The sequence below is a fragment of the Podarcis muralis genome, chromosome 13 (assembly GCF_964188315.1).
Source record: "Podarcis muralis chromosome 13, rPodMur119.hap1.1, whole genome shotgun sequence".
Lineage (NCBI taxonomy): Eukaryota > Metazoa > Chordata > Lepidosauria > Squamata > Lacertidae > Podarcis > Podarcis muralis.
In genome coordinates, this window is record NC_135667.1 from 49927501 (window position 1) to 49949883 (window position 22383).

Genomic DNA, 22383 nt, shown 5'->3' on the forward strand with positions numbered 1-22383 from the left:
TTTCTTCTCCTGTGACAAAAAGCCTTCTGTTTCGACTGCCAAAGCTTTCAGGGGAGCACTTGCAAGCGTTTGGCACCATTTTCGAGTGAATTGCCAAAAGTCAGATTTTTGCTGAAATTGTGACCCCGGGGCTTAGGGATTTTTTCAAAAAAATATTTTCCGCTGGTTAAGTTGTCGAGGGCTGATTTCTTCTCCTGTGACAAAAAGCCTTCTGTTTCGACTGCCAAAGCTTTCAGGGGAGCACTTGCAAGCGTTTGGCACCATTTTTGAGTGAATTGCCAAAAGTCAGATTTTTGCTGAAATTGTGACCCCGGGGCTTAGGGATTTTTTCCAAAAAAAAATTGTCCGCCGGTTAAGTTGTCGAGGGTCAATGTCTTTTCCTGTGACAAAAAGCCTTCTGTTTCGACGGCAAAAGCTTTGAGAGGAGCATTTGCAAGCGTTTGGCACCATTTTTGAGTGAATTGCTAAAAGTCAGATTTTTGCTGAAATTGTGACCCTGGTGCTTGGGGATTTTTTCAAAAAAAAATAAAAAAAAAAATCCGCCGGTTAAGTTGTTGAAGGCTGCTTTCTTCTCCTGTGACAAAAAGCCTTCTCTTTCGACTGCCAAAGCTTTCAGGGGAGCATTTGCAAGCATTTGGCTCCATTTTTGAGTGAATTGCCAAAAGTCAGATTTTTGCTGAAATTGTGACCCCGGGGCTTAGGGATTTTTTCAAAAAAAAATAAAAATCCGCCGGTTAAGTTGTTGAAGGCTGCTTTCTTCTCCTGTGACAAAAAGCCTTCTGTTTCGACTGCCAAAGCTTTCAGGGGAGCATTTGCAAGCGTTTGGCACCATTTTTGAGTGAATTGCCAAAAGACAGATTTTTGCTGAAATTGTGACCCCGGGGCTTAGGGATTTTTTCCAAAAAAAAATTGTCCGCCGGTTAAGTTGTCGAGGGTCAATGTCTTTTCCTGTGACAAAAAGCCTTCTGTTTCGACGGCAAAAGCTTTGAGAGGAGCATTTGCAAGCGTTTGGCACCATTTTTGAGTGAATTGCTAAAAGTCAGATTTTTGCTGAAATTGTGACCCCGGGGCTTGGGGATTTTTTCAAAAAAAAAAAAAAATCCGCCGGTTAAGTTGTTGAAGGCTGCTTTCTTCTCCTGTGACAAAAAGCCTTCTGTTTTGACTGCCAAAGCTTTCAGGGGAGCATTTGCAAGAGTTTGGCACCATTTTTGAGTGAATTGCCAAAAGTCAGATTTTTCCTGAAATTGTGACCCCGGGGCTTAGGGATTTTTTTTAAAAAAAAAAAATCCCGCCGGTTAAGTTGTTGAAGGCTGCTTTCTTCTCCTGTGACAAAAAGCCTTCTGTTTTGACTGCCAAAGCTTTCAGGGGAGCATATGCAAGAATTTGGCGCCATTTTTGAGTGAATTGCCAAAAGTCAGATTTTTGCTGAAATTGTGACCCCGGGGCTTAGGGGTTTTTAAAAAAAAAAAAAAAAAATCCGCCGGTTAAGTTGTTGAAGGCTGCTTTCTTCTCCTGTGACAAAAAGCCTTCTGTTTCGACTGCCAAAGCTTTCAGGGGAGCATTTGCAAGCGTTTGGCACCATTTTTGAGTGAATTGCCAATAGGCAGATTTTTGCTGAAATTGTGACCCCGGGGCTTTGGGTTTTTTAAAAAAATATTTTTCGCCGGTTAAGTTGTCGAGGGCTGATTTCTTCTCCTGTGACAAAAAGCCTTCTGTTTCGACTGCCAAAGCTTTCAGGGGAGCATTTGCAAGCATTTGGATCCATTTTTGAGTGAATTGCCAAAAGTCAGAGTTTTGCTGAAACTGTGACCCCGGGGCTTAGGGATTTTTTCAAAAAATTATTTTCCGCTGGTTAAGTTGTCGAGGGCTGATTTCTTCTCCTGTGACAAAAAGCCTTTTGTTTCGACGGCCAAAGCTTTCAGGGGAGCATTTCCAAGCGTTTCGCACCACTTTTGAGTGAATTGCCAAAAGTCAGATTTTTGCTGAAATTGTGACCCCGGGGCTTAGGGATTTTTTCCAAAAAAAAATTGTCCGCCGGTTAAGTTGTCGAGGGTCAATGTCTTTTCCTGTGACAAAAAGCCTTCTGTTTCGACGGCAAAAGCTTTGAGAGGAGCATTTGCAAGCGTTTGGCACCATTTTTGAGTGAATTGCTAAAAGTCAGATTTTTGCTGAAATTGTGACCCCGGGGCTTGGGGATTTTTTCAAAAAAAAAAAAAATTCCTCCGGTTAAGTTGTTGAAGGCTGCTTTCTTCTCCTGTGACAAAAAGCCTTCTGTTTTGACTGCCAAAGCTTTCAGGGGAGCATTTGCAAGAGTTTGGCACCATTTTTGAGTGAATTGCCAAAAGTCAGATTTTTCCTGAAATTGTGACCCCGGGGCTTAGGGATTGTTTAAAAAAAAAAAAAATTCCCGCCGGTTAAGTTGTTGAAGGCTGCTTTCTTCTCCTGTGACAAAAAGCCTTCTGTTTTGACTGCCAAAGCTTTCAGGGGAGCATATGCAAGAATTTGGCGCCATTTTTGAGTGAATTGCCAAAAGTCAGATTTTTGCTGAAATTGTGACCCCGGGGCTTAGGGATTTTTTCAAAAAAAAATAAAAATCCGCCGGTTAAGTTGTTGAAGGCTGCTTTCTTCTCCTGTGACAAAAAGCCTTCTGTTTCGACTGCCAAAGCTTTCAGGGGAGCATTTGCAAGCGTTTGGCACCATTTTTGAGTGAATTGCCAATAGGCAGATTTTTGCTGAAATTGTGACCCCGGGGCTTTGGGTTTTTTAAAAAAAATATTTTTCGCCGGTTAAGTTGTCGAGGGCTGATTTCTTCTCCTGTGACAAAAAGCCTTCTGTTTCGACTGCCAAAGCTTTCAGGGGAGCATTTGCAAGCATTTGGCTCCATTTTTGAGTGAATTGCCAAAAGTCAGATTTTTGCTGAAATTGTGACCCCGGGGCTTAGGGATTTTTTTTAAAAAAAATAAAAATCCGCCGGTTAAGTTGTTGAAGGCTGCTTTCTTCTCCTGTGACAAAAAGCCTTCTGTTTCGACTGCCAAAGCTTTCAGGGGAGCATTTGCAAGCGTTTGGCACCATTTTTGAGTGAATTGCCAATAGGCAGATTTTTGCTGAAATTGTGACCCCGGGGCTTTGGGTTTTTTTAAAAAAATATTTTTCACCGGTTAAGTTGTCGAGGGCTGATTTCTTCTCCTGTGACAAAAAGCCTTCTGTTTTGACTGCCAAAGCTTTCAGGGGAGCATTTGCAAGCATTTGGATCCATTTTTGAGTGAATTGCCAAAAGTCAGACTTTTGCTGAAACTGTGACCCCGGGGCTTAGGGATTTTTTCAAGAAATTATTTTCCGCTGGTTAAGTTGTCGAGGGCTGATTTCTTCTCCTGTGACAAAAAGCCTTTTGTTTCGACGGCCAAAGCTTTCAGGGGAGCATTTCCAAGCGTTTGGCACCATTTTTGAGTGAATTGCCAAAAGTCAGATTTTTGCTGAAATTGTGACCCCGGGGCTTAGGGATTTTTTCAAAAAAATATTTTCCGCTGGTTAAGTTGTCGAGGGCTGATTTCTTCTCCTGTGACAAAAAGCCTTCTGTTTCGACTGCCAAAGCTTTCAGGGGAGCACTTGCAAGCGTTTGGCACCATTTTTGAGTGAATTGCCAAAAGTCAGATTTTTGCTGAAATTGTGACCCCGGGGCTTAGGGATTTTTTCAAAAAAAAATAAAAATCCGCCGGTTAAGTTGTTGAAGGCTGCTTTCTTCTCCTGTGACAAAAAGCCTTCTGTTTCGACTGCCAAAGCTTTCAGGGGAGCATTTGCAAGCGTTTGTCACCATTTTTGAGTGAATTGCCAATAGGCAGATTTTTGCTGAAATTGTGACCCCGGGGCTTTGGGTTTTTTAAAAAAAATATTTTTCGCCGGTTAAGTTGTCGAGGGCTGATTTCTTCTCCTGTGACAAAAAGCCTTCTGTTTTGACTGCCAAAGCTTTCAGGGGAGCATTTGCAAGCATTTGGATCCATTTTTGAGTGAATTGCCAAAAGTCAGACTTTTGCTGAAACTGTGACCCCGGGGCTTAGGGATTTTTTCAAGAAATTATTTTCCGCTGGTTAAGTTGTCGAGGGCTGATTTCTTCTCCTGTGACAAAAAGCCTTTTGTTTCGACGGCCAAAGCTTTCAGGGGAGCATTTCCAAGCGTTTGGCACCATTTTTGAGTGAATTGCCAAAAGTCAGATTTTTGCTGAAATTGTGACCCCGGGGCTTAGGGATTTTTTCAAAAAAATATTTTCCGCTGGTTAAGTTGTCGAGGGCTGATTTCTTCTCCTGTGACAAAAAGCCTTCTGTTTCGACTGCCAAAGCTTTCAGGGGAGCACTTGCAAGCGTTTGGCACCATTTTTGAGTGAATTGCCAAAAGTCAGATTTTTGCTGAAATTGTGACCCCGGGGCTTAGGGATTTTTTCCAAAAAAAAATTGTCCGCCGGTTAAGTTGTCGAGGGTCAATGTCTTTTCCTGTGACAAAAAGCCTTCTGTTTCGACGGCAAAAGCTTTGAGAGGAGCATTTGCAAGCGTTTGGCACCATTTTTGAGTGAATTGCTAAAAGTCAGATTTTTGCTGAAATTGTGACCCCGGGGCTTGGGGATTTTTTCAAAAAAAAAAAAAATCCGCCGGTTAAGTTGTTGAAGGCTGCTTTCTTCTCCTGTGACAAAAAGCCTTCTGTTTTGACTGCCAAAGCTTTCAGGGGAGCATTTGCAAGAGTTTGGCACCATTTTTGAGTGAATTGCCAAAAGTCAGATTTTTCCTGAAATTGTGACCCCGGGGTTTAGGGATTTTTTTTTTAAAAAAAAAATCCCGCCGGTTAAGTTGTTGAAGGCTGCTTTCTTCTCCTGTGACAAAAAGCCTTCTGTTTCGACTGCCAAAGCTTTCAGGGGAGCATTTGCAAGCGTTTGGCACCATTTTTGAGTGAATTGCCAATAGGCAGATTTTTGCTGAAATTGTGACCCCGGGGCTTTGGGTTTTTTAAAAAAATATTTTTCGCCGGTTAAGTTGTCGAGGGCTGATTTCTTCTCCTGTGACAAAAAGCCTTCTGTTTCGACTGCCAAAGCTTTCAGGGGAGCATTTGCAAGCATTTGGATCCATTTTTGAGTGAATTGCCAAAAGTCAGAGTTTTGCTGAAACTGTGACCCCGGGGCTTAGGGATTTTTTCAAAAAATTATTTTCCGCTGGTTAAGTTGTCGAGGGCTGATTTCTTCTCCTGTGACAAAAAGCCTTTTGTTTCGACGGCCAAAGCTTTCAGGGGAGCATTTCCAAGCGTTTCGCACCACTTTTGAGTGAATTGCAAAAAGTCAGATTTTTGCTGAAATTGTGACCCCGGGGCTTAGGGATTTTTTCCAAAAAAAAATTGTCCGCCGGTTAAGTTGTCGAGGGTCAATGTCTTTTCCTGTGACAAAAAGCCTTCTGTTTCGACGGCAAAAGCTTTGAGAGGAGCATTTGCAAGCGTTTGGCACCATTTTTGAGTGAATTGCTAAAAGTCAGATTTTTGCTGAAATTGTGACCCCGGGGCTTGGGGATTTTTTCAAAAAAAAAAAAAATTCCTCCGGTTAAGTTGTTGAAGGCTGCTTTCTTCTCCTGTGACAAAAAGCCTTCTGTTTTGACTGCCAAAGCTTTCAGGGGAGCATTTGCAAGAGTTTGGCACCATTTTTGAGTGAATTGCCAAAAGTCAGATTTTTCCTGAAATTGTGACCCCGGGGCTTAGGGATTTTTTAAAAAAAAAAAAAATTCCCGCCGGTTAAGTTGTTGAAGGCTGCTTTCTTCTCCTGTGACAAAAAGCCTTCTGTTTTGACTGCCAAAGCTTTCAGGGGAGCATATGCAAGAATTTGGCGCCATTTTTGAGTGAATTGCCAAAAGTCAGATTTTTGCTGAAATTGTGACCCCGGGGCTTAGGGATTTTTTCAAAAAAAAATAAAAATCCGCCGGTTAAGTTGTTGAAGGCTGCTTTCTTCTCCTGTGACAAAAAGCCTTCTGTTTCGACTGCCAAAGCTTTCAGGGGAGCATTTGCAAGCGTTTGGCACCATTTTTGAGTGAATTGCCAATAGGCAGATTTTTGCTGAAATTGTGACCCCGGGGCTTTGGGTTTTTTTAAAAAAATATTTTTCGCCGGTTAAGTTGTCGAGGGCTGATTTCTTCTCCTGTGACAAAAAGCCTTCTGTTTCGACTGCCAAAGCTTTCAGGGGAGCATTTGCAAGCATTTGGCTCCATTTTTGAGTGAATTGCCAAAAGTCAGATTTTTGCTGAAATTGTGACCCCGGGGCTTAGGGATTTTTTCAAAAAAAAATAAAAATCCGCCGGTTAAGTTGTTGAAGGCTGCTTTCTTCTCCTGTGACAAAAAGCCTTCTGTTTCGACTGCCAAAGCTTTCAGGGGAGCATTTGCAAGCGTTTGGCACCATTTTTGAGTGAATTGCCAATAGGCAGATTTTTGCTGAAATTGTGACCCCGGGGCTTTGGGTTTTTTTTAAAAAATATTTTTCGCCGGTTAAGTTGTCGAGGGCTGATTTCTTCTCCTGTGACAAAAAGCCTTCTGTTTTGACTGCCAAAGCTTTCAGGGGAGCATTTGCAAGCATTTGGATCCATTTTTGAGTGAATTGCCAAAAGTCAGACTTTTGCTGAAACTGTGACCCCGGGGCTTAGGGATTTTTTCAAGAAATTATTTTCCGCTGGTTAAGTTGTCGAGGGCTGATTTCTTCTCCTGTGACAAAAAGCCTTTTGTTTCGACGGCCAAAGCTTTCAGGGGAGCATTTCCAAGCGTTTGGCACCATTTTTGAGTGAATTGCCAAAAGTCAGATTTTTGCTGAAATTGTGACCCCGGGGCTTAGGGATTTTTTCAAAAAAATATTTTCCGCTGGTTAAGTTGTCGAGGGCTGATTTCTTCTCCTGTGACAAAAAGCCTTCTGTTTCGACTGCCAAAGCTTTCAGGGGAGCACTTGCAAGCGTTTGGCACCATTTTTGAGTGAATTGCCAAAAGTCAGATTTTTGCTGAAATTGTGACCCCGGGGCTTAGGGATTTTTTCCAAAAAAAAATTGTCCGCCGGTTAAGTTGTCGAGGGTCAATGTCTTTTCCTGTGACAAAAAGCCTTCTGTTTCGACGGCAAAAGCTTTGAGAGGAGCATTTGCAAGCGTTTGGCACCATTTTTGAGTGAATTGCTAAAAGTCAGATTTTTGCTGAAATTGTGACCCCGGGGCTTGGGGATTTTTTCAAAAAAAAAAAAATTCCTCCGGTTAAGTTGTTGAAGGCTGCTTTCTTCTCCTGTGACAAAAAGCCTTCTGTTTTGACTGCCAAAGCTTTCAGGGGAGCATTTGCAAGAGTTTGGCACCATTTTTGAGTGAATTGCCAAAAGTCAGATTTTTCCTGAAATTGTGACCCCGGGGCTTAGGGATTTTTTTTTTAAAAAAAAATTCCCGCCGGTTAAGTTGTTGAAGGCTGCTTTCTTCTCCTGTGACAAAAAGCCTTCTGTTTTGACTGCCAAAGCTTTCAGGGGAGCATATGCAAGAATTTGGCGCCATTTTTGAGTGAATTGCCAAAAGTCAGATTTTTGCTGAAATTGTGACCCCGGGGCTTAGGGATTTTTTCAAAAAATAAATAAATCCGCCGGTTAAGTTGTTGAAGGCTGCTTTCTTCTCCTGTGACAAAAAGCCTTCTGTTTCGACTGCCAAAGCTTTCAGGGGAGCATTTGCAAGCGTTTGGCACCATTTTTGAGTGAATTGCCAATAGGCAGATTTTTGCTGAAATTGTGACCCCGGGGCTTTGGGTTTTTTTAAAAAAATATTTTTCGCCGGTTAAGTTGTCGAGGGCTGATTTCTTCTCCTGTGACAAAAAGCCTTCTGTTTCGACTGCCAAAGCTTTCAGGGGAGCATTTGCAAGCATTTGGATCCATTTTTGAGTGAATTGCCAAAAGTCAGAGTTTTGCTGAAACTGTGACCCCGGGGCTTAGGGATTTTTTCAAAAAATTATTTTCCGCTGGTTAAGTTGTCGAGGGCTGATTTCTTCTCCTGTGACAAAAAGCCTTTTGTTTCGACGGCCAAAGCTTTCAGGGGAGCATTTGCAAGCATTTGGATCCATTTTTGAGTGAATTGCCAAAAGTCAGAGTTTTGCTGAAACTGTGACCCCGGGGCTTAGGGATTTTTTCAAAAAATTATTTTCCGCTGGTTAAGTTGTTGAAGGCTGATTTCTTCTCCTGTGACAAAAAGCCTTCTGTTTCGACTGCCAAAGCTTTCAGGGGAGCATTTGCAAGCGTTTGGCACCATTTTTGAGTGAATTGCTAAAAGTCAGATTATTGCTGAAATTGTGACCCCGGGGCTTAGGGATTTTTTTTTTAAAAAAAAATTCCCGCCGGTTAAGTTGTTGAAGGCTGCTTTCTTCTCCTGTGACAAAAAGCCTTCTGTTTCGAACTGCCAAAGCTTTCAGGGGAGCATTTGCAAGCATTTGGCTCCATTTTTGAGTGAATTGCCAAAAGTCAGATTTTTGCTGAAATTGTGACCCCGGGGCTTAGGGATTTATTCAAAAAAATTTTTTTCCTCCGGTTAAGTTGTTGAAGGCTGCTTTCTTCTCCTGTGACAAAAAGCCTTCTCTTTCGACTGCCAAAGCTTTCAGGGGAGCATTTGCAAGCATTTGGCTCCATTTTTGAGTGAATTGCCAAAAGTCAGATTTTTGCTGAAATTGTGACCCCGGGGCTTAGGGATTTTTTCAAAAAAAAAAAAAATTCCTCCGGTTAAGTTGTTGAAGGCTGCTTTCTTCTCCTGTGACAAAAAGCCTTCTGTTTTGACTGCCAAAGCTTTCAGGGGAGCACTTGCAAGCGTTTGGCACCATTTTTGAGTGAATTGCCCAAAGTCAGATTTTTGCTGAAATTGTGACCCCGGGGCTTAGGGAGGTTTTCAAAAAAAAAATTCTGCTGTTTAAGTTGTCGAGGGCTGATTTCTTCTCCTGTGACAAAAAGCCTTCTGTTTTGACTGCCAAATTTTTCACGGGAGCATTTGCAAGCGTTTGGCACCATTTTTGAGTGAATTGCTAAAAGTCAGATTCTTGCTGAAATTGTGACCCCGGGGCTTAGGGATTTTTTCAAAAAAATTTTTTTCCTCCGGTTAAGTTGTTGAAGGCTGCTTTCTTCTGTGACAAAAAGCCTTCTCTTTCGACTGCCAAAGCTTTCAGGGGAGCATTTGCAAGCATTTGGCTCCATTTTTGAGTGAATTGCCAAAAGTCAGATTTTTGCTGAAATTGTGACCCCGGGGCTTAGGGATTTTTTCAAAAAAAAAAAAAAAAATTCCTCCGGTTAAGTTGTTGAAGGCTGCTTTCTTCTCCTGTGACAAAAAGCCTTCTCTTTCGACTGCCAAAGCTTTCAGGGGAGCATTTGCAAGCATTTGGCTCCATTTTTGAGTGAATTGCCAAAAGTCAGATTTTTGCTGAAATTGTGACCCCGGGGCTTAGGGATTTTTTCAAAAAAAAAAAAAAATTCCTCCGGTTAAGTTGTTGAAGGCTGCTTTCTTCTCCTGTGACAAAAAGCCTTCTCTTTCGACTGCCAAAGCTTTCAGGGGAGCATTTGCAAGCATTTGGCTCCATTTTTGAGTGAATTGCCAAAAGTCAGATTTTTGCTGAAATTGTGACCCCGGGGCTTAGGGATTTTTTAAAAAAATTATTTTCCGCTGGTTAAGTTGTCGAGCGCTGATTTCTTCTCCTGTGACAAAAAGCCTTCTGTTTTGACTGCCAAAGCTTTCAGGGGAGCACTTGCAACCATTTGGCACCATTTTTGAGTGAATTGCCAAAAGTCAGATTTTTGCTGAAATTGTGACCCCGGGGCTTAGGGATTTTTTCAAAAAATATTTTCCCCCGGTTAAGTTGCTGAGGGTGGATGTCTTTTCCTGTGACAAAAAGCCTTCTGTTTCGACGGCCAAAGCTTTCAGAGGAGCATTTGCAAGCGTTTGGCACCATTTTTGAGTGAATTGCCAAAAGTCAGATTTTTGCTGAAATTGTGACTTAGGGATTGTGACTTAGGGATTTTTTTCAAAAAAATCTTTTTCCTCCGGTTAAGTTGTTGAGGGCTGATTTCTTGTCCTGTGATAAAAAGCCTTCTGTTTCGCCTGCCAAAACTTTCAGAGGAGCATTTGCAAGCGTTTGGCACCATTTTTGAGTGAATTGCCAAAAGTCAGATTTTTGCTGAAATTGTGACCCCGGGGCTTAGGGATTTTTTTCAAAAAAATTTTTTTCCTCCGGTTAAGTTGTTGAGGGCTGATTTCTTGTCCTGTGATAAAAAGCCTTCTGTTTCGCCTGCCAAAACTTTAAGGCGAGCATTTGCAAACATTTGGCACCATTTTTGAGTAAATTGCCAGAAGTCAGATTTTTGCTGAAAGTGTGACCCAGCTTCGGGATTTTTTCAAAAAAATCTTTTTCCTCCGGATAAGTTCCTGAGGGCTGATTTCTTGTCCTGTGATAAAAAGCCTCCTGTTTCGACTGCCAAACCTTTCAGTGTAGCATTTGCAAATGTTTGGCACCATTTTTGAGTGAATTGCCAAAAGTCAGATTTTTGTTGACATTGTGACCTCTGGGGTTAGGGATTTTCTCAAAAAAATAATATTTCGCCTGTTAAGTTGCTAACAATATAGGAGAAAAACACACGGAGTGAATTTTTCACAGCCCCACAGTTGTTGTTGTCTGTATTTTCTTGAATTATTTCAGCATGCAAAATAGGGCACGGATGTAAGGGTTGATGGGGCCAAGTAGGCATGATGGAAGCAACAGTATTTGTTCTTTAAGTGTGTCTGCCACATTTACATGTGAGGAAGCCGGAATCTAGCAGCAATGCAACAGAATAAGAAATCTAGCCAATATTGTCTGCATTGCTGACACACATCTAAAGCAGCAGGTAAGTTTTGGCACTTTGAAGTCACTGGTTTTTATTCACACAATGTTCCCAGTTGCGCCTCAGCTGTGTCATATCTACGGGAAACTGCCCAGAATAGACCCACATCGCATGTCATTCTGGCCTCCTTCGGGAGAAAGGGTGAAATATAAATTCAATAAATGAAATAATTATAAGTGAGTGTCCGGCTTGGGAACGTTCTTTGGAAGCCCAACATCTGACATGGCTTCCTTCTGAGAGCAGGAAGCTCCTTCAGCCAATCGGAAGCCGTCCCTTGTCCCCCCCCCCTTCTAGAACCCACCACTCTCAACCAACTCTCAACTGCCTCCCCCCCAACATTCAGACTCGCTTTAATAGCATAACTCTGCCCCACTACTGTGAACTGAGTTACTGAGTTACACTGCTATGGCTGACCTTCGCAAAGGTAAGAACCTGGAACCCCATAGGATTATAGAATTGTAGAGTTGGGAGGGACCCCAAGGGTCATCTAGACCAACCCCCAGCTAAAGCATCCATGGCAGATGGCCATCCCACCTCTGCTGAAGAACCTCCAAGGAAGGAGAGTCTACTGCCCACTGAGGGATTTCTTCCCACTGTCAAACAGCTCTTGCTGTCAGAAAGCTTTTCTTGAAGTTGAGTCAGAATCTCCTTATTGTAGCTTGAATCTACGGCTTCAGGTCCTGAGGGCTTCTGGAGCAGGAGAAAACAATCTTTCTCCTTCCTCCCTGTGACGGCCCTTGAGATATTGAGAGGGCTGCATGGTGTGGCTCTCATATCCATGTCCTGAGGGACAGAGAGCAAAACGCTTCTCTGTCCCCTTTCTCCAGCCCAGGCAGAATTGCAAGGGGTCAGTGCATCTGGCTGGTAAGAAGATGGTTGGAGTTTGGAGCCCAGCCAGGGCTGGCTGTGGGCAGGATATTTTCTGTTGTGAATTACCATATTTTTCGCTCTATAGGACGCACTTTTTCCCCTTCAAAAATGAAGGGGAAATGTGTGTGCGTCCTATGGAGCGAAGAAGCCATAGCCCCGCGACCCTCTCCCAGCTGGAAAGGTGATGCGTGACTATGGCAGCAGCCTCTCCGCTGCGCCTTTCCGCTGCTCCCTGACCTGCTCTTTGGGGCTGGTGGTGGGCTTCCCCTGCCAGCCCCAAAGAGCAGGTCGAAAGGAACCTGAAGCCTGGAGAGTGAGAGGGGTCGGTGCACACCGACCCCTCTCGCTCTCCAGGTTTCCAAGGTAAGCCGCCTGAACGGCACCTTGTTTTATTGGCAGAAGTAAGGGGTTGCTGGAAAAATTACTAACTAGAGATGCAGAAAAGGGAGGCATGGGGAAGTCGGTGAAAGAGGGTAAATGAAAAGAGGGTTATGAACCTATACGTGTTTTATATGTTGTGTTTGTTTTTGTATTGCGTTGTGTATGTTTAAAAAATTTATGTTGGAAAACTAATAAATATATATATATATATATATAAAAGAACGGCACCTTGTTTTAGAGTGGGGAAACAAGAGGGGGAAAATTCTCCCCCTCTCTGCGCAGCGCCTCCTGCCGCTTCACTGAAGGGGCGCTGGGCAGAGAGGGGGAGAATTTTTTTTCTTGTTCTTCCCCCTCTAAAACAAGGTGCGTCCTATTGTCCGGTGCGTCCTATGGTGCGAAAAATACGGTACTGGTTGGTAACTTCCTCTGTTTTTATTTTCCTTTCTGTCTCACAGGTTCTCAGGCAGGAAGACATCAGCATAAACAAATATCGCTGGAGATTGTGGTATGTTAATTCCTTGGGGAATCTGTTTCCCACATATTTATTTATTTATATTTCTATACCGCTTTATATTTTTAATAAAAATCTCGAAGCGGTTTACAGCATAAAAAATCAATAAAACAATAAAACAATAGCTGGGCAATGTTCCTCCGGCCTCAGGAGGAGCCTCTTCAGTGGGGCTGGTTGGTGGGGCTGGGCCTGGCCCCCTGGCCAGGTGGAAAGGGCCTTGCAGGGAGCGGCCATCACCCTCCCACCTGCCCCCTAGGTCCCTCCGCTGGCTGGCCGCCCCCTGGTGTAGCTGGGGGGAGAGAAAATATGGACGGCGATCTGCCCCAGAAGAAAATCTTTGGGGAGGGCCCACGGGACCCCTGTCCCCTAGAGTGGATGCCTTTGGCAGGAGAGTAAAATGTCCTTCTTCCTTTGCAGGGCCGTGGTTTGGAAGCGCCGGTCAGGGCTCCGGCCAAGCAGCAGCCCAGCGGTGCCACGTCCAAAACCAACATCGGCAGGTATGCTGTGCCCTTCTGTGGCAGGGGTGGGGCAGTCTGAGGATGGCACGGCCGGTGTGCTGGGCTATTGCCTCATAAGAAAAGGTTTTTAATAGAGGGTGAATTGAATGGGTGGAGGGTTGGAGGAGAGGCAGAAAGAAGAGCTCATTCGACCGTGGCTAGGGGGCGCGATCTGGACGGTTCTCCAGGGGCGCAAGATCACTCAGCTACGGCTCTGCGTACAGGAGGCCCTTGACATTTGAGAGCCCAAAGTTGGCCCTTGGTTGGGCACAGTTCCAGATTAAAACCTGTGGAGGCCCCTAGGCAGTCAAAATATCCCTGGGCTCCTTGCAAATCATATCCTGATACGTTTTTTATTTTAGCAACCAACAATAATTAATAGGCAAAACAAACAGTACTTATTCTGATCCGTTGTTGCCTGGCCCATAGGCCTACTCTGCCCATTGAATAATCTGGCTCTGGTGGAGATCAAGCCCAGAATTCTCCCTGTCTCCCCCAATCATACTAACTGAGCTTGTTTCTTCCTTAGGCGAGAGGCCGGCCAGAACAAAGGGGGAAAGGCTCCCAGCTCAGGTAAGTGGAAATGCCAACTGAGTGCCCCATATTTTAGGAATGCTTCCTTCCCTTGTCCCCCATCCTCATGCCCCAGACTGGGGCTAGCATGGCAGGGAGCCAGGCGCCTGGTCATGTTTCTTTTTTCTTTGCAGTGTGGGAGCCTTTCCCCAACACATATTTTGTTCTGGCGAAATCCCTGGAGAGACGTGGCGAACATCAGGTACGAGGGCAGAGGGAATGAAGGGATCTTTGTGGAACATGTTTTGGGAGTCCCACCTGTGGCTTCCATTCTCATGCGATGTCCTTCTTCCTCCACAGGGCCACGCCTCCAGGGATGAGGCTCCAGCGCCGGCTCCCGGAATGAACCAAGCAACATCCCGGCGGTTCCCGGCTGTCGTCCCTCGCGGCGCGTCCCCACTGCCCCTCCCCCGTACGGGCATGGCTCCATCCCGACCCGGTTTGGCACAGAAGCAGCAGCCAAAGTTTCCTCCCATTAAAACAGCTTCTCAGCTGAGGGAGGAGACTTTGGCTGTTGCTTCTGTGCTAGGCCGGTCGGATGCCCGTACGGTGGAGAAGTGGGGAGCCCTTCTAAGATCAGGTAAGTGGAAATGCCCCTTCCCAGGTCCCCCACCCTCCTGCCCCAGACTGGGGCTAGTGTGGCTGGGAGACAGGAGCCTTCTGATGTCTCTGTTTGTTTTGCAGCGAGGGATAAGTACAGCCGTGGAACCGCCGCATTCCTCCGGGAGGGACTGGAGCCCAGACGACGGCCTCTCGCCCCTGAGGTAATGGGACAGGGGGGAGGAGGGGGGCCTTAGGAAACACACAAGGAGGGCCTGCAGGATCAGGCCAAGGGGCCATCTGGTCCAGCCTCCTCTTCTCCCAGGGGCCACCCAGATGCCACTGCGAAAGCAGTCAACAGGATTCGACCCCAAGAAGCAGTGCTTCAAAGATCCCTTCTTTCTTGCAGGATCTCGATCGTGCACCGCTGTGGCTGCTGCCCAAGCCTCCCCCCAAAAGACTAGGTAAGAGGAAGGGAACCTTTGCACGGGGCGAGGAGAAGGGTGGGGGCCTTCCTACAGGGGTTGCTTCACTACAGCTCCCATTGTCCTTGACGACTGTCCTTTCCCCCCTTCTTCTTTTTTTAATAAAAAAACACAGGTTGAGGCGAATTCCAGAGCGTTTGGATCTCAGCTGAAGGACTGGAAATCTTTATGCAGGAGATCATTTCCAACGCCTCTGATGCACTGGACAAGATCAGCTATGAGAGTCTGACAGATCCCTCAAAGCTGGAAAGTGGCAAAGAGCTGAAGATAGATATCATTCCCAATCCCCATGATCGCACCCTCACCTTGGTGGACACCGGTATTGGCATGACAAAGGCAGACCTTATCAACATTCTGGGCACCATTGCGAAGTCTGGCACCAAATCCTTCATGGAAGCCTTGCAGGCTGGTGCAGACATCTCCATGATTGGACAGTTCGGTGTGGGCTTTTACTCTGCTTACCTTGTGGCTGAGAAGGTTGTGGTTATCACCAAGCACAACGATGATGAACAGTATGCCTGGGAGTCATCTGCAGGCGGCTCCTTCACTGTCAAAACTGACCATGGTGAACCCATTGGCCGTGGTACCAAAGTTATCTTGCACCTGAAGGAAGATCAGACTGAATACCTGGAGGAACGTCGCATCAAGGAAGTGCTGAAGAAGCACTCCCAGTTCATCGGCTACCCTATCACCTTCTATCTGGAGAAGGAGCGTGAGAAGGAAATCAGCGACGATGAGGCAGAAGAGTAAAAAGTGGAGAAGGAGGATGAAGAGGCAGCCCCCAAGGATGAGGAGGAGAAGCCCAAGATTGAAGATGTGGGCTCAGGTGAAGAGGAGGAAGGTGGCAAGAGCAAGAAGAAGACCAAGAAGATCAAGGAAAAGTACATCGACCAGGAGGAACTGAACAAGACCAAGCCCATCTGGAACCGAAACCCTGATGACATCACTCAGGAGGACTATGGCGAGTTCTACAAGAGCTTGACTAATGATTGGGAAGACCACCTGGCTGTTAAGCACTTCTCTGTGGAGGGGCAGTTGGAATTCCGGGCGCTTCTCTTCATCCCACGCCGGGCCCCATTGACCTCTTTGAGAACAAGAAGAAAAAGAACAACATCAAGCTCTATGTGAGGCGCGTCTTCATTATGGACAGCTGTGATGAACTCATCCCAGTGTACCTGAACTTCATCCGGGGTGTAGTGGACTCCGAGGATCTGCCCCTGAACATCTCCCGTGAGATGCTGCAACAAAGCAAGATTCTCAAAGTGATTCGCAAGAACATCGTCAAGAAATGCCTGGAGCTTTTTGCAGAGCTGGCGGAGGACAAAGAAAACTACAAGAAGTTCTACGAGGCCTTCTCCAAAAATCTCAAGCCGGGGATCCATGAGGACTCTACCAACAGGAAACGCCTGTCAGAACTGTTGCGGTATCACACTTCCCACTCCGGCGATGAGATGAATTCCCTCTCCGAATATGTGTCCCGTATGAAGGAAAACCAGGAAAGCATCTCTTACATCACAGGTGAGAGCAAGGAGCAGGTGGCTAACTCTGCCTTTGTGGAGCGAGTGAGGAGACGTGGTTTTGAGGTGGTGTACATGACAGAGCCCATTGATGAGTAGAGCGTCCAGCAGCAGGAGGAATTTGATGGCAAGACCTTGGTGTCCGTCACCAAAGAAGGGCTGGAGCTGCCAGAGGATGAGGACGAGAAGCAGAAGATGGAGGAGAGCAAAGCCAAGTTTGAGAACCTTTGCAAACTCATGAAGGAAATCCTGGAGAAGAAAGTTGACAAGGTGACGGTCTCAAACAGGCTGGTCTCCTGGCCCTGCTGTATTGTCACCAGCACCTATGGCTGGACCGCCAACATGGAACGTATCATGAAGGCCCAGGCCTTGCGAGACAACTCTACCATGGGCTACATGATGGCCAAGAAGCACCTGGAGATCAACCCTGACCACCCCATTGTAGAGACGCTGCGTCAGAAGGCCGAGGCAGACAAGAATGACAAGGCCGTCCAGGACCTTGTGGTGCTGCTCTTGGAGACAGCACTGCTTTCCTCTGGCTTCTCCTTGGAGGACCCACAGACTCACTCCAACCGTATCTCTAGGATGATCAAGCTGGGACTCGGGATTGAGGAAGATGAGGTTGGTGCTGAAGAGCCTAGTGCCGCTGTCTCTGAAGATATTCCCCCTCTGGAAGGAGACGAGGATGCCTCACGCATGGAGGAGGTGGACTAAAGAGACCTCCCCCTCTGTCTTGCCCCCATCCATTCCCTGCACCATCGCCTTGCTCAGGAAGACTGGCTCCGGCAGGGCTCTGGCATGCCTTCGTCAGCAGTCTCTCACTACCTTCCTGTAGAATTGGTAGCCCGTGTGACAAGGGGTCTCCACACCTATCTGAGCTGTCTTTCTGCTTGTTTAGAAGAAATGCTGCTTTAGGGGAAAGGGACCGGCCCACTGGTTTGTGGTTTTCCCTCCCCCCATGCGGGTTTTATCCTTTTTCTGCTGGGCCACCAAGCATCCAGCCTACCATAGCTGAGGTGAACACAGTGAATGTCCTCCCCACTAATAGAGCAGTGAGTTGACTCCTTGCCTCCCTCCCTCCCTCCCTCCCTGCTGCCCTTTGTCCTCAGAGAGCAGCAGGGACTTGTACTCTTGTTGGCTGTTTGTATTTGGTTTGGTTTTACTGGAATTAAAATAACAAAGAATGTGGTTTACCTTGATGAAAACAAGGCGCATTAAATGCTTCAATATATTACTTTCGTCCTGTGTTTACTGTCAGTACAAATGTCTTGTAATGGTCGCCTGTGGCTTCTAAAAGCAGGCCCTCCAACATTTCTCCAGTGAGAATAGGGATCTCCCATTCCATAATGATAATTTTACTATTTATACCCTACCCATCTGATTGGGTTGCCCCAGCCACTCTGGGCAGCTTCCAACATATATAAAAACATAATAAAACATTAAACTTTTTTTTTTTTAAAAAAAAACCTTCCCTATACAGGATTGTCTTCAGACAGCTCGGGGGTTGGATAACTCCATAACCTCCAACATCTCTCCAATGAAAATAGAGACATATTAAGGAAAAGTGGGGCATTGTGGGATCAAATCAGAAACCGAGACGGCTTCTCCAAATTAGGGATGTTCCTGGAAAATAGGGACACTTGGAGGGTCTGTAAAAGCCATCAGCGTGTAGCAGCAGCCACACCCCAGGAAAGGCTTTGACCAGCCAGCTAAAGCAAGTGAGGGTAACCAATGGTTCTCAAACCCTCAGAGAGTTAATACAGAGACAGGCTCTGGTGGATTGAGCAGAGGAGACCAATTGTGGTTCCAGTGGTCTGCAGGTACTGTACAGGGATGTGAGGGGCAGAGGGGGTTTGTCGGCCTGGCAAGGCAGCCCATCTCAGAGACAAAAAACCTTGATTTTAAATCTCCACTGCATGCATGTATGTGTGTTGCATATATGATGGAAATCTTTAAACGGCTCCCAATACTGGTGTTGCCTCAAATCTAGTTTTATTTTTTTAGGGAGACGTGTCTCAAATTAGTTCTATGCCTCCTACTGATGTGGGTGGTGCTGTGGTCTAAAACCACTGGGACTCTTGGGATTGCCGATCAGAAGGTTGGCGGTTCAAATCCCCGTGACGGGGTGAGCTCCCATTCCTCTGTCCCAGCTCCTGCCAACCTAGCAGTTCAAAAGCACACCAGTGCAAGTAGATAAATGGGTATCAGTGCGGTGGGAAGCTAAATGGCATTTCCGTGTGCTTTGGTTTCCGTCACAGTGTCCCATTGCGCCAGAAGCGGTTTAGTCCTGCTGGCCACATGACCTGGAAAACTCTGTGGACAAACGCCGGCTCCGTTGGCCTGAAAGCAAGATGAGCACCACAACCCCATAGTTGCCTTTGACTGGACTTAACCATCCAGGGGTCCTTTGCCTTTTTTTCTAATGCCTCCTACTATATCAACTTCCAGTAAAGTTTTCCAGTTTTTGAGGCTCCATCAATTCTTTCCACAGTATGTTCCTCCTATCTCTCAAGAGTGAGGAAGTAATAGAGTTGTGGGGACATTTTTCTCTTGTTTCTGGATAGTGGGTGAACAACTCTGGGCATTTGTTGTTTGGAATAAATTACATTGTAGATTAGAGGTAGGAATTAATAAATACGTATTATATGTAATTATGCTTCATTCATCCATAATAGCATATACTTAAGGGTATTGCTTAATCTACTTTTGGAAAACCGTAAACAAGCAAAATTGTAAACAGCAAATTAAACACTGACTCATGACTTTTCCACGGTCTTCAACTGGAAAGTTCTCAGGGACAGATTTACAAGAACAATACACTTGCTTCCAACTGCCATACCTGTGTTTCCTTTCCTGAAGGGGAGGGGGAGAGTTAAATGATGCAAGGAAACTATAAATATCAGTTAGGCATAGTAATACTTCTTTAAACCACACCAAGGAAACACCATAATGTTGTGGGAACCACTAAACAAAGTTTCCTATTTCTTTCACACACACTGTTTGAAACGGTGAACTGAAACTTGACTTACTCGAGTAAATTAGAGTAGAATAGGGCTTAATTTTAGCAAGGTTACAGAGATCATTTTGCCAAAAGAACATCGCTGTTCTCAAGGGAGATCCAAGGAGGAAACAAACCTCCCTCGCAGAGTCATATTCCGGAGCCTCTTTTATTCCTTTGGCACTGAGAATGTCTACATGAGATTAGTTCTTAAGTATAGCAAATGCAGTACAGTATACTAATAGAGTTTAAAATTAAGGATGTGGACCTGTGGGAATTAGAGATATGGCCAAGTCATGTGGCATGTGATAGACTGGTGCAGGAATCGAACAGGGTACCTCTGAGGGATTCTGTGTGACACACACACTGCCAGCTAAGGGCATTTCCACACTTCTGTTTGCCCCATGGTTTCTAGACATGTTTCTAGGCAAGCAGTTTTCTGCTTTCCCCCTTGCCATCTTCCTTTCTAGGGAGCTCTTTAGCTCTAAACTGGAGCAAACATCAATCTGGAGAAAACCCGAATGGCCATTTGTTCCAAATGAGCACTAAAGAGCTGTGGGGTTTTTTTCCTGGGAGGAAAGCCCTAAGAGACAAAAGAAGCGTGAGAAAAGTGAAATCTCTGGAAACGAAAAAAGGAATCAAAGCAGTAACAACAAAGAAGTTTCCTAAATTCACTCAGACATTACCATTCATGTGGTTGTGCCATCCAAAACAGAATGGTACTGCCATCGCCGGATTTACATATAAGCTTAACAAGCTATAGCTTAGGGCCCCACTCTCTTGGGGGCCCCCAAAAAATTAAAGGAAAAAAACCTGGACATGCATTTCCAAAATATAAGATAAAAAAACAAATTAAATAAAACCTACATACAGCAACAGTGTTTTGTATTGTGTAGGTCCATAAAATACCATATAGCATATATTCAACACAAAAAACAGTGACAATTTGTTGTTGACAAACGACAGCTGGACATATAAAGGGCCCCATTATCTTCAAGAGCTTAGGGCCTCATCAAACCTAAATCCAGCCCTAGGTACAGCTATTAGCCCTGAAATCCTGCCCTAAATCTAAACCTAAACCTAAATCCAGCCCTGGGTACAGCTATTAGCCCTGAACATGGAACCTTCCGGGGAGGAAAGGATTGCTGATTTCTTGCCCTGCTTGTATACTTCCCCAAAGCATTCTCCGCTGGAAAGACGACGTTCTAGACCAGGGATTACTATTGTTATTTGTTGAATTTATATATCGCCCTATACCTGGAGGTCTCAGGGCGGTTCTGTGCTGTCTGGGACTGGTCAGAGTATTGATCGGGACAGTACCACACTGGCTACCCCTACCTCAGTGGACCTTTGATCTGAGGATCAAGGGTCAGCAAACTTTTTCAGCAGGGGGCCGGTCCACTGTACCTCAGACCTTGTGGGGGGCCGGACTATATTTTGAAAAAAAATAATGAATGAATTCCTATGCCCCACAAATAACCCAGAGATGCATTTTAAATAAAAGCACACATTCTACTCATGTGAAAACATGCTGATTCCTGGACCGTCCGCGGGCTGGATTTAGAAAGCAGTTGGGCCGGATCCATAGCTGTCAACTTACAGATTTGAAAATAAGGGACCGGCAGACTCGAAAATAAGGGATCAGCAGCCAAAATTAGGGATTTTGCTTAGCTTATACAGAAATTCACCACTGATGGAGCCATGCTGCTTTGGCTGCGACTGACTGTGTTTTGCGGGGATTGGACTAGATGATCCTAAGGGTCTACAACTCCCACCAAAGTAGAGTGGCAGACAAAACTGATGAATGACGTCGAGATGGCAAAGCTTACAGGCAGAATTAGAAACCAGGAAGAGGACCTCTTTAATAAAGAATGGGGAAAGTTTATCATTTATTTGAAATGCTATTGTAAAGAGTTACATACATTGGTAGGATTGACAGAAAACTTGTAGTGAAAATTTGAACTATGGATGGACAAATGATTTATAAAAATAGAGTTATGAAAGGGATGCAGAGGGGGAAATCACTACATTAAGATGCTGCACTGATTGGAGGGTATGCTAAGCAGCACGTCGGGGCTGCCGTCGTCCTGGTGCGAGGAGTTCCATCGGCCCTTCCCCGCCCAAGAGAGAGGGAGAGAGACTCTCGCCCATGCTGCCCGCAAGCCCGGCATGAGGCGGTTGCGGCGACGACGCGGCAGCTGAAGCGCTGCAATTCTGCATCCCTCCCCATCCCCTCCTCTTCCTCCTCCCTCAGGCCACCTCCTCAGCCACCACTGCCCCCTCCGGCTTCCCCTGGCAGCGCGGTGGAAGTCTCGCAAGAGAGGGGCTGCCTGCTCGCCCGCCGCCACCCGTCTCCTCATGTGGCAGCTCGCGCGCATGCTCTCTCTCACGGCGGAGGACCCTGAGCCGCTGCTTCCCTCCCTAGCCGAGCAAGCATGAAACCCGGGAAATTTAAGGGACATCATCAATCCGGGACAGCAGCGGGAAACGGCGCTGGGATAAGGGAGTTTCCCGCCAAATAAGGGACGGTTGACAGCTATGGCGCACCGACCCCTCTCGCTCTCCAGGCTTCAGGAAGCTATCAGCAAGCCTGGGGAGCCCGCGGGAGTTCCTGCCGGGCTCCCTAGGCTGCGAATAGCAGCCTGCTTGCCCGGAGCGCGGGGCGCACTGAAGCAGAGCGCCCCGCACTTCAGGCAGACATCGGCCAGCCCCACAAGCTCGGGGGACAGCGGGGAGGCGCAGCGCCGCCATCCCGCTGTTCCTCGACCTGGTTTGGATTCCCTGACCTGGTTTTGGGGGGGAAATAAAGGGGGGGAAATTTCCTTTATTTCCCCCCAAAAAAACTAGGTGCGTCCTATGGGCCGGTGCGTCCTATGGGACGAAAAATACGGTAATTACTAAAGAAGGTGGTCAAAATGACCTGACCTAAAATGATGGAATACTTCCATGTTGCCGAACTAACAGGGAGGATAAGAGGAGATATGGTACCAAAAGTGAATAAGGAGTGGGCTATCTTTAATGAATACATCAAAATTTATGTGGGAAAAGTAGAATTTCTGACAGATACTGAGTGAATCCAGAAAATGATTAGAGTGAAAGGAGAGTAAAGCTAAGAGAAAAGAAGAGATTAAA

General features: G+C 45.8%; 1 protein-coding gene and 1 pseudogene across 1 annotated transcript; both read left to right on the forward strand.

Annotated features, from left to right (window-relative positions):
• Positions 1 to 13848: 13848 nt before the first annotated feature.
• LOC144325161 (uncharacterized) lies at positions 13849 to 14884 on the forward strand. Its single transcript, XM_077917582.1, has 5 exons — positions 13849 to 13913; positions 14012 to 14291; positions 14396 to 14475; positions 14661 to 14715; positions 14852 to 14884. Exons 2-5 carry the CDS (start codon positions 14054 to 14056, stop codon positions 14854 to 14856), a joined length of 378 nt encoding a protein of 125 aa, XP_077773708.1. The 5' UTR covers positions 13849 to 13913; positions 14012 to 14053; the 3' UTR covers positions 14857 to 14884.
• LOC144325160 (heat shock protein HSP 90-beta pseudogene) lies at positions 14871 to 17083 on the forward strand (annotated as a pseudogene).
• Positions 17084 to 22383: the final 5300 nt, after the last annotated feature.

What these genes read in the sequence shown, in the direction of transcription:
- LOC144325161 (XM_077917582.1), top strand. Translation starts at nt 14,054, where the DNA reads ATGAACCAAGCAACATCCCGGCGGTTCCCGGCTGTCGTCCCTCGCGGC. An exon ending in GGGAGCCCTTCTAAGATCAG is followed by an intron (nt 14,292 to 14,395) that starts GTAAGTGGAAAT and finishes TTTGTTTTGCAG; the next exon opens with CGAGGGATAAGTACAGCCGT. An exon ending in GACGGCCTCTCGCCCCTGAG is followed by an intron (nt 14,476 to 14,660) that starts GTAATGGGACAG and finishes TCTTTCTTGCAG; the next exon opens with GATCTCGATCGTGCACCGCT.